The sequence below is a fragment of the Silurus meridionalis genome, chromosome 17, assembly GCF_014805685.1.
Source record: "Silurus meridionalis isolate SWU-2019-XX chromosome 17, ASM1480568v1, whole genome shotgun sequence".
NCBI lineage: Eukaryota > Metazoa > Chordata > Actinopteri > Siluriformes > Siluridae > Silurus > Silurus meridionalis.
This window is the reverse complement of record NC_060900.1, coordinates 19,968,192-19,980,566: the sequence shown is the minus strand read 5'-3', so window position 1 is coordinate 19,980,566 and position 12,375 is coordinate 19,968,192. Positions and strand designations below refer to the sequence as shown.

The 12,375-nt window shown below is 37.3% G+C and overlaps 1 protein-coding gene across 1 annotated transcript; it reads left to right on the top strand.

The window, feature by feature from the left end:
- The first annotated feature begins 768 nt into the window (after nucleotides 1–768).
- On the top strand, nucleotides 769–8,779 carry LOC124400500 (leiomodin-1). The gene is given in 4 exon segments (XM_046872390.1): nucleotides 769–1,363; nucleotides 5,121–5,351; nucleotides 5,354–6,994; nucleotides 7,851–8,779. Coding segments are annotated over 4 exon segments (2,172 nt in total). The 5' UTR covers nucleotides 769–1,090; the 3' UTR covers nucleotides 7,878–8,779.
- Nucleotides 8,780–12,375: the final 3,596 nt, after the last annotated feature.

Below are 12,375 nucleotides of genomic sequence, written 5' to 3'. Positions count from 1 at the left end.
ATTTGGTCAAAGTAATTCTTCATACCATTGAATTACCTAGTTTGTTGTATATAAACAAATGAAAAATGCATGTGTCTTTAAAAACAATGTTTTAAAAAGTTTCCATTTTTTGGAAAATAAATAAATAAATAAATAAATAAGAAAATTTAAATAAATAAATAAAATGAAGGGTCAGACTCTAACATCAGCCAATCTATCGAAATATTTTTCTGTTAACTATTATTAAAACTATTATTAAATAAACTATGAACTATTATATTTCTTTTGTTGTTGTTGTTGTTGTTGTTGGCAACAATTTTGAAGAAAAACCTTTTTTTTTTTAACAGAATAGATTACTAAATGTTATAAGTTTGTAAGCTAATGTTGGGTTACAATGTAGGTTCATTTTAATGCAATACTTCAAAAGTATCGCTATTTTTCTGCAAGTAACTGCCTTTAAAAGTATTATCATCCCCAGGAAGTTGTCTATCGCATGAACTTCTACATCTTTTGTGTTTATTTGATTGCCATGTCATGAAAAGACTGTTGATTGAGTGTTTGAATATGATACAATCAAAACACACCATAACTATGAGAAAATTATACCAGCAATGCATAGGAGTTGCTTATGCGATCGTGCAAAATAAGGTTGTCTCCAGTCCCTTGTACTTCAAAGAACGTTTTAATAAAAAAAATGTTATGGAAGCAAGCTAAGCAGTTTTTGGTGAACAATTTCGGGTTGCTTGAATGTTTTGGGAGGCGCTGCCCGCCTCCTTGGCAGATACTGTTACTGTAATCAGTTTATAGGCGACACTGGAGACGTTGCTTTACTCAGAACCTCAGTTGTAGAGATTTATAATAAATTAAAGGAATTTTATCTCGGAGTGTTGCTTTATAAACGGCCAATAACCATTTTAATAGCATGCTAAATTATATAGGCGCGTTTTGGACGCTCGTTGCGCGCGAGCTCGTGATGCCCTAATGCGCGTGCATGTCAGCTCTTATGTCTAGAACAGATTTTGCGTTTCTCTGACACGTTTTTAAGATTATCCCTTATTTTTATTTGTATTATTAATATTTAGAACGCCTGATGTAAAGCGTTATTTCCATCATGTCGAGGAGAAAAGTTCGTCTCGCGCGCTCTGAGCGCACAGCGAGCGAGGACTCGGATATAGACAGCCTGCTCGCGAGCCTCTCTCCCGATGAGGTGGAGGAGCTGGAGAGGGAACTGGTCATCATCGACCCGGATCCCAGTGTTCCGGTGGGGCTCAGGCAGAGGAACCAAACCGAAAAGGAGCCGACACGTGGCTACGACCGTGAAGCCATGCTGGTCTACTGCGAGCAAGAAACCAAGAAGCTCATAGAGAGGGAGCTTTCTTTCGAGGTGATGTGTCCATGCATAGTGCACACTTAGGCATGATTTATATACCTCGATGTGGTGGATACACACAGTAAAGTGTGCACTTGACCTTACTGATTCTAACAAGCCACATATGCAAGATCACTCATAATAATAAATATGTGCTCTCAGATCCTGGGTGATCATATTTGTAAGAAAAACAAATATAATTTCGCAAATAGTAAAAAAAAAACAAACCCATTCATATATAGGGTTGTATCAAAGTGTTGAGAAATATCAAAACTTGCTTTAAAACATGAAACCTATTTTAAGTTGCATGCATTTAGCCTCTTAAAGTGTCTATAACACTTGTTTTGCCAAGCCCTCCTTAGTTATTAAATCATTCCTAGTAGTTTCTGTTGTTAAATGTATAGAACATTTAGCTGTTAGAATGTAAGGCAATGTAAAGATTACTGTTTTCGGTCACCTTTTTCCGTATGTGCATATTACTGATATCCAACTCAGCTGTACTTTTCATACCTGCCTTGCTTTCTGCACTTACATTCGTTCAGGTGTAAATGTTAAAGCCTGTATCTACGACAAGTAGCTCAAGTGTTTGTAGAGGTTTTACAAAGCTGCTAAGGAGACACAGGTAATGAAGTGTAGTTTGTAAGTAGATTGGTCAGACAGATATGGCTGGTATGCACCACTGAAGCTTCTTGTCAACACCACACTTACAGTGGACAGATGGTCACCACCAGGACAGCGAGCACAACCATCTAATTAATAATTATGCTGAGGTTGGAAGTGGGGTGGGGGCAGTGTTGACATTTTAAACTCCAACCAACATTTGAAAAATGCATTTGCAATTGTGTGTCTGTTTGTGTTTATGTTGTCCTGGTGAGAATGTCCTGGTGAGAACAACATAGCAATGAAATGTAAAATCTTGCTAAAGTAAACCTTCAAATAATGGATTTTTTTGGTTTCTGCCCATCATAGCAATATATGTACATTTACAACATTTATCCTGAGCAACTTACAGTTATCTCATTTATACAACTGAGCAGTTGAGGGTTAAAGGCTTTGTTCAAGAGCCCAGCAGTTGCAGCTTGGTGGTGCTGGGATTTGAACTTATGATCTTTTGATCAGAGGTACAAAATTTTAGCCACTGACTACCACTTCTCGATTTGATTCCTAACCCCTAAGCCTAACCCTAACCCCTAACCCCCAACCCTAACTCTAACCCGTAACCCCTTTTACCCTAACCCAAGCACTGTTGAAGTGTAAAACCTTCGCTCTGTTCCTAAACGATGATCAGCTATTGACTTTTGTCAAACAACTGCATGAAAGAAGCATTTGTGACTGAATAAATATACTGTTATCACTGAAATAATATGAATCCCCCGAAGCATCCTTATTCTTACAAATTGCTTTACGAAACTTTTAAAACAGTCCTTATTGAGAATCATATAAAAATGCCATCAGATGTCTGTACATGACCCAGATGTCTCTCGGTAACTCTGTTGTGTGTTCAATACTATAAACACAAGCCTGGCTCAGAGTCATGTATCCACCCTCACCCCGATGAGGTGGATACCACAGGGCAGTTTATTACCCTTGATGGATATGAAGAAGTACTGACCCACAGGGATATAACACAGTACTGACACATTATGTTAAGTCAAGTTTGACATAAACTTGATCTACCCAAAAATTTTGCATAAAGTGCAGCTTCAGTAGCACATCACTGCCTTAAATATTCACTGATCTCTTGTCTAAATGAGGTGAGTGTAAGTGTTGAGTGTACAGGCCTTAACAGGTGCTGCAGAAAGCTTAGTAAGGTGATACACAGTAAAAGGGCCGAGGGCTCTGTTCAAAATCTATTGAGACTTGTTGTTTGCTTTAAATACATCAAGCAAAGTAAGGAAACCCTGGCTCAACACATACAAACACACTTGTGTTCACTGTGGGGTCTCCTGTTTTTGCAACATTACTAAGCAATTCTGTATCTATTTATATTCTTTAGAAGTAGAGAATAAAAAGCAAATGAGTCACAACAATCATCATTCTATCAAATAATAACAAATGAACAAGCAAATAGCTAAAATTCCTTAGTATCTGAGCAGAGTTTTGCATAAAATATTTTTTCTTGGTAGATATAAAAGTACAGTAATGTTCCTTTCTAAGGCTAAGATTCCCTGTACTGTTATGTTTGTAGCTTTTCTTAAATCTATTTATTTAAGGGAATGTTTCTAAATTTAACTCTGATTTTAGAAGATTTGCAGTAATTTTTGTCATTCTTTGGGAATAAACCACTGGTCGGAATACTCACTCTTTGGATGTGGAAATGATTAGTACTCAGATGTCTGAACTGAGCTAGGTGGAATTCCAAGCACGAGTGTTGCTCCTTCATTTTCAGCCTTATAAGGGCACGTCTGAGGGTTCCAAGATTTCTTCAAACAATTGCACACAATCTAGCATGGAGCCTTTTTTCTATAATGGAGACTAAAAATAGCTCTATGCATTTAACTACAACCAATCTGTACTGTAAAATGCTTAAAAGAGCATTTTAACTAAAGATTGGTATTTGACTAAAGTAAATGGAATACATAAGAACAACACATGGGACATGACATTGTGAAGATGAACAACAAAAATGATATATAATTTAAAGTCCTTGTCCACTTATGTGCATTTCTGGATGTTTCTGTAGTTTCTGGGAGAAACTCAGTGTCGAGTGACAGATAAAAACTTATGCTTTTTTTCTTACTGGTATCTTTTGGCTAGTTGAATCTGGTTAATCCCATGTAAAATCTGAATTGGCGATATCTATACATATATAATCTGATTTGTTTCAGCCACAGAAATTGAAGATACTACTTTTCAGTTTAATTGTGCTCCTAATATACACATCTAGTAAAAATATTAGTGCTTTAGCACAGTGGTTCAGGCATCATCATGGTGAGTAGTTCTATTTTTATATGGCTGATGGAAAAGGAATTTACAGGGTGGTTGGACTTGAAAAAAATTGTCCGGGATAGTTGCAGGATATTCTCTAGGTTATTATTCCTACTTTCTTTATGTGAGTGAAAACACTATGTTGATTAGAGAGATCAGAGCAGAATAGCCAGGCAGGTTCAAGCTGAAGGCTATGGCAACACAAATAATCACCCATGTGGTAAGCAGGAAAACATCAAGGAATTCACAATATATTGTGTCTTAAGGTGGATATGCTACAATAGCAGAAGAACATATTGGGTTTTATACAAGAACTTCATTGGTTATTGCTTATATTGTAACAATGTAGCTTTTAATTATGATGATCTTTGCTAACAGGAACCCAGTGTGGTATGCTGCTGTTGTTGCTAATGTTGTTGCTATTTTATTCTTTGAGTTTCTTTTCTGCTCTGACACTCTCAGCAACAAGCTGTTTCTGCTTGGAAAACTTCCACTCACTGGATTTTCTTTCAATACCATTCTGTATAAACTCCAGCCACTGTTGAGAATGACAATCCAATTATTCTAAAATAACCAAAGCAACCTATTTCTGAACAACAGCCATGGTCAAAGACCTCATTCTCATGTTAGACTGTAAGTGATTCTCCTGACGTAGATCTTCAAGATTTTCATGTGCTGGATTGGATAATTGTGCAGGCGTTCCTAATAAAGATCTAACTGAATGCATTCATTAAATTCAATAAAATTTTTTGAAAGAATGAATGATATTTATCATGATGAATAATCTCTTAATGTATTCATGTTTTGTACTGATCATTTTAATTTTGCTGTATTTGTTCCTCAGGGCGAGGCCAAAGGTGAATGCCGTAGAAGGGAACGGCTTAGGAGAAAAGGTAGCAAAGAAGAGCGGAGCTTTTCTAGATCACACAGCCGTGAAGCGTCTGACAAAGATGAAACTAAAAATGAAAAAGCGCATGTCAACGAGGAAAAAACTACCTACAAAAATGACAATGATGGAAAAATAAAACTAGAGGATGAAGTCAAAGCGACCTCCGACATCAAAACAGAGTGCAGAGGAACAGAGAAAAGCAAAGGGAAAGATATGTTAGTGAAGAAGAATTCGAAAGAGAGGTAGAAAATAAAAAAGATGCATCTAAAACAGAGCGAGGTAGCAGCAAGACATCGGAACTCATATCCAAGCTACAGAAGAAGGAGGATAGCAAAGAGAAGGAGAGAAAGGATAACAGTAAGAATGGAGAAAACTTAAAAACAAAAGGGTTGATGTCCAAGTTACAAGGCAACAAAGAGAGAGAAGTAAAAGAGAAGGAGGTAGAGACAAAAAGAGAGAGTAGAACAAAAGGACTAGCCTCCAAACTGGAAGAGCCAAAGAGCGAAACAGAACATAGCAGAGTGTTGGAGAGAAGAAACAGACAGAGAAATTTAGAAGATGATGTGAAAGAGAAAAATAAGGAAAAAGTAGAGGAAAAGTACTGTGAGAAAAATAGACCCTACTCTGAAAGAGATGTAACTGGAACAGAGAAACGGAAGGACAGACTGAAACGGTGGGAGAAGGTGGATGAATTCGAGATGGAGCAAGAAAGGCAGAAAGAGGTAGAGAAAAAGAGAGAGAGAGGTAAAGAAGAAGGGAAGGGTGTAGTAAAGAATGCTAAAACTCAAAATAATGTGACTGAGACCTTCAGTAGTGGGGAAGACCAATCTGTCAAAACCGAGGATGAGGAAGAGCAGGATGATGAGGATGACTGTATAGACAGTGACACTGGCTCCAGCATGTTTGATGACCTCTTGGAGCAGGTGCGTAGTGATGATCCTGAACTCACTGAGCTAAACATCAACAACTCTGATGTTATCAAGACAGATACACTGATCCATTTTGCTGAAGGACTTCGCAGTAACACTCACATTAAAACGTTTGCTCTCGCCAACACAAGAGCCGACGATCACGTAGCTTTTGCCATTGCTGGGACTTTACGGAACAACTCTACATTAACAGGAATCAACTTGGACTCCAACCTTCTCACCGGCAAAGGCATTCTGGCTATCATTGAGTCTTTGCAGTACAATGCCACCCTTAAAGAGCTCCGCTTTCACAACCAGAGACACATCTGTGGAGGGAAGACTGAAATGGAAATGACTAAGAAACTACGGGATAATACTTCGTTACTCAAGTTGGGTTATCACTTTGAGCTAGCTGGGCCAAGGATGACCATGACCAACATCCTTAGTCGTAATATGGACCGTCAGCGGCAGAAACGACTGGAAGCACAACGCCTTGCTCAGGCAAGCTTAGTGCCCCCTAGTGAAGAGAAAAAGAAGCTTACACCTGACAAGCCCAAACCTAAGCAAACTCCACAGTCAAACCCTTTCGAAAAAAAGGAACCTATACTAGCAAAAGTTTCCAAATTTAACAATCCCTCTTTACCCTCCAAAACCACTCAGTCCCCCAAGTCCACAGGTGCCCCCTCATCATCCAAACCTACAGCTAAAAAAGATGGGCTCACAACAGAGTCAAAAGCAGGACCTCCAGCTCCTCCACCTCCTGCACCAGTGCTAGATATTCAGGCACTTCGGAGGTCATTGACCTCAGTCTCACAGCGCAAACAAGACAGCAGCAGTGTCTCAGGACGTGGAACACAAAAGAGCTCCAGAGATCAGTTACTGGACTCTATCAGGAACTGCAGCATGAACACGCTAAAAAAAGTAAGCAGCCCAAAATGACTATATAAGACATCTTGCTGCCAACTGTTTCTTTGTATAATGACCATACTGTGTGTAACAGTGTCTTTTTGAGGAATATGATATATACATTCTGGTAAATCCTGTTTCTCTTGTTTGGGAACCTTTACAGGGTTTTACTGCTACTTTCCACAATGCAAAGATATGCACAAAAGAACATTTATGACTACATTAACCATTATTAGATTTCATGTAGTCTTTATGATATAGAGAAGGGAATCTTAATCTTTCCTGTCAAAAAAATCAACTTTAATTTCCAGCTTTTTAACAAGCTGTAATTCAATGTAATACAATGCTACAAATATAAACCCACCTACCATTAGCATTTCTAAAATTATTTTAGATTCACTAACTTTCCATTCAGTAGCTAGTGTTTTGTGTATCGTACTGGACTAATGTGTTTATCAATGACCTCTTAGTGGTCATGGCCTCAGGCAGGTGCCCAATGTCCAGTTGACCTTATGGGGTTCAAGTAATGGGCTCACTACATGCCATCCAGTAAGCCCTTTTTAAATACTGACTATGTCTGTATTTAAATAAACAAAAGAAAACTAAGTTTCTATGTCAAATTTTTTAATTTAAAGAAGCTTTTAAAAAGTTTTTTTTTTAACTGGATAATTTCAGCAGTTATCGAACAGTAGTTTATTCGAATAGTTACTAAACATAACAACACCTTTTTTAGAAATATCTGGCAGTGTGTTTTTCTGGCACTGATGATCATTTACATCTTGACTACTCTGGATAAACAATTGTGTTCTCTATCCACCATCTTTCCCCTCCTCATCTCTTCACCCCAACTATTACTATCTCTCTCTGCAAGGTCGAGGTTCCTAAGCTGCTGAAGTAACAGATGACTGAAAAACCAAAAAGGCAGAGTCAGCTTTAGTGGATGTCCATGGTGATGATGGCTTTGGATTCCAAAAGAATATTATAGTACTACTGGAGAACTTTGGTACATTAGAGCAATACTCACAGCGTATTATATACTAAAATCAGTTGGATCCTTAGTGCAGGATTTGACTTTTTAAATTCAATTAAGTATGTTGAATAAATGTCTTATAAAGAGCACACATACTTTGTAAATTATATTTTTGATTAATGCCTCTATATCTTGCATATAATTTATTTTTGAGGCATGAAAATCGATGAATTGTGGATGTTGACTACAAAAACAAGATTTGTCTTAAAAAGGAAAAAAGCCATTAATTAAAATGTAGAAAACTGTTCAAAACTATGAGCTGCTTTTTTCACTTGCAAAAAGCTTTCCTCTTTGTAGTTCAACCTACTCATACAGTTACGTTAACTCCTTGGGAAGACAATTATATCTGTAGCAACTTACAACCTGCACTGGTGCACATTTAGGTTTTCCCAAATGGCCAACAATGTCTCTCAAGCAGTTAACTGTAATAATAAAAAATAAAAGCTCACCATCTCCATTATTATATTTTGTTAAGATGTGTTTTTGTTCCTGTAGGTTTGCTACACTATATTAACACTACATTTGGAGATCAATTTTGTAAAATGCAGCATGAATGTTTGTTTGGAACAGCTAGAGTTACTGTTTTTTGTTTTTGTAGGAGGTGTGTATAATTTAAGGCCAAGACAACATCTATGATATTTAAATATTAGGCATTGTTTATTGTAACTGACATGTCATCAGTAGATGTTGTCACACATTATTGGATGTGTGACAAAAATGTAAATGTAAAATAATTAGTAGCATAAATAGAGTAATTTGTATGGTCTGAATGTAGATTCCAGTCTCTCTCCTGTGTGTGTGTGCGTTGTGTGGGTAAACATAAACAAAGATGATTCTGACAAAATCGTAGTCATACTGATACTTAAAGAGGATTGTCACTGTCAGCTAATGTCGAGATATAAGCACATTAACAATGCATTCCAGTATTTTTTTCTCTGGACTCACAAGATATTTCTTTTGTAAACATTTGTGACATTTAGAAGACGCCCTTATCCAGAACGAATAAACTATTAAACACTAAGTACTCCCACTACTGGAGGATCCCTGTACTACATTAAGCTGGTGTTAAAATGCTCAGATGCTAATTATTATTAGTATTAGTATTATTAATATTATTATGGTTATTTTTAATTATCTTAATGCCATTTAAAAAGTTTTTACAGTTTATAATCTTAGTCCAAGCTTAGTCAACCACTAAAAGATATAAATATATACTTATATTTCTTCAGTTTATCGTTTATAGGCATTAGTCTCAAGACAAATATCTACTTTTAGTTTTTATGTTTTTTTTTTTTCCTGCCTAATACTTTATCAACAACTATCTTAACTGATCTTAAGTTTATAGTTGTGGTGAGGGAGGAAATGGAGGCAGATGTAGAGGACATAAAAAATGTAGCAAAAATGGATGATCCGCTGTGACAACCCCTGATGGGAGCAGCCGAAAGAAGACGAAGAGGATTTGTTTTACTGATCGCCCTGCAACCGCACCACTTCACTGCCCTCACTCTCATTCACACACATGTACTCTGTCTTAATCCTACTGACTTTCATTCCCCTTCTCTCCAGTGCTTACCTCCACTTCTCCAGGCTCTTCTCATCCTGCTCCCTACTCACACCACAAATCACAATATCATCGGCAAACATCATAGTCCATGGAGACTCCTGTCTGACCTCGTCCATCAACCTGTACATCACCACTGCAAACAGGAAAGGGCTCAGAGCCGATCCTTGATGCAGTCCAACCTCCACCTTGAACCAGTCTGTCGTTCCTACTGCACACTTCACTGCTGTCACACTGTCCTCATACGTGTCCTGCACGACTCTCACATACTTCTCTGACACACCTGACTTCCTCATACAATACCACAACTCCTCTCTCGGCACCCTGTCATACGCTTTCTCTAAATCCACAAATACGCAATGCAATTCCTTCTGTCCTTCTCTTTACTTCTTCATCAACATTCTCAAAGCAAATATTGCATCTGTAGTGCACTTTCTCAGCATAAAACCATACTGTTGCTCACAGATGGTCACCTCTTCTCTCAGCCTGGCTTCCACTACTCTTTCCCATAACTTCATGTTGTGACTGGTCAACTTTATTCCCCTGTAGTTACTGCAGGGCTGCACATCTCCCTTATGCTTAAAGATCGGTACCAGCACTCCTTTTCCATTCCTCAGGCATCCTCTCACCTTCCAAAATCTTGTTGGGCAACCTGGTTAAAAACTCCACTGCCATCTCACCTAAACATCTACATGCTTCTACTGGTATGTCATCTGGTCCAACTGCCTTCCCACTCTTCATCCTCTTAATTGCTGCTCTCACTTCCTCCTTACTACTCCTATCCACTTCCCACTTCACCAACTCCACACTATCCAACCTTCTCTCTCTCTCATTTTCCTCGGTTATCAGCTGCTCAAAATACTCCCTCCATCTTCTCAACACATTCTCCTCACTAGTCAACACTTTTCATCTCCATCCTTTATTGCTCTAACTTGCAGCACATCCTTCCCAGCTCGGTCCCTTTGCCTGGCCAATCGATATAAACCATTTTCTCCATCCTTAGTGTCCAACTTCTCATATGCCTATACTTACCAATAAATAAAGAAATAAATAAACAATGAACGATATAAAAACCACACAGACAATACATTGTTCAGGAAAGGAAAAAGTTATGTTTTTAACCCCCGAAAATGTATGAGCATTGGCCCAAATTCTGGAACAAATGAAGCCCAAGACAACAACAGAGACGTGTAAAGTACAGTTAACATTGTAACTGATACTGTATCTAGTTAGAGGACAGCAATCTGTCTATAAAGTCTGTCAGAGTCTGTTTCTAAAGATGATTGTTTTAATTAAAAATTCTCCGATTAATGATAAAGCATGCAAACAACACGTTTTTGAATGCTTCATAATTAATCTAAGAATGTTGAATTTTTTAGGTACTTCTCTGTCAAGGGTGTTATGCAGCTGCACCTTTGCTCATCTTTTTCATAATTATATCTTAATTCTTTTTTCCTTGTCTGCAATTACAGGATTCTCTCAAATAAATTATTTCCACTTAAGGTATGTTCTGTTATGTTAAAAGACGTTAAGGACACTTAAGGAGAAATACAACCTCAATTCATTTTCTATTAACAACAGTCTGTATATGTCTGGGAGCTGAGGAGACCAGTTACTGGAGTTTTGGGAAGGAAAGACACATTCCTTTCTGGTACAGTCCTGGGTCTTCTTTGACATATTTCTTGATGCACTGAATGTTTTCAGTTAGTGATTGCAGTGGTTTTTGTATGTGATTGTCTTGCTGAAATATGCTAACCAATATTAATGTTCGCCCGTGTCCCATGTGCACATAGATTTCTTTTAATGATATTATGTATTGTAGATGATGAATTACTCAAAGTCTTCACAATTGTATGCTGAGGAACAATATTCTTAAATTATTCCAGAAATTGTAGACACAATTTTTTTTTGCAGATGGGTGACCTTTTGCCCATCTTTACTTCTCAGATAGTCTAAGATACACTTCTTTTACTCAGTCATGTTACTGACCTGTTGGTAATTAATCAAATTAGTTGCTAAATGTCTATTTTTTAAATAAATCTTAATTTTACAGTGCTTTTACCACTGTTTCAAACTTTTATCAAACACGTTGCAGCCATTAAATTAAAATATATAATAAAATTAAAATATATAAATATTTTCCTAAAAAAAAAAGTACAATTACTCAGCTTAAACATTTCTGTTTTTATCTACAATTATCTAAATTTATAATTTATTTAGTTATTTTTGGATTTGGGGATGTATTAAAGTTCATCTCTGGGTTTCTCTGAGAATGTAATACTTTCATTTCACAGAAAGATGGCAGCACAATCCTTTCCTCATTGAAAGTAGCAAAAACGAACTGTTTTTATTTTTGTTTTTTATTTTTTACCAAGTTCAATCTTTTCTATGTCGTTTAAATACAAAATGTTGTTTGTAGCATCAGGTTTATGTATTCTTCACATATATTCTTCTGTCCTGTGCTCTTCAATCACCATCTGGTTTGGAGCAGCAACAAAACAGGACAGAAACAGACTGTAGAAAACCGTTAAAACAGCAGAAAAAATCATTGGTGCTCCCCTGGCCACTCTCCAGGACCTGTACCAAACAAGAACCAGAAACCGGGCAGAAAAAATCACTACTGACCCTTCACACCCTGGTCACAACATCTTCCAGCTTCTCCCTTCTGGCAGGCGCTACAGAACTTTGTTCAACAAAACTGCCAGACACAGGAACAGTTTATTTCCCCAAGCAATCACCCTCACTAACAACTGACCATAATTATATTCCCTGCTCATATCTATTTAGTACTGCACAGAACTGTCA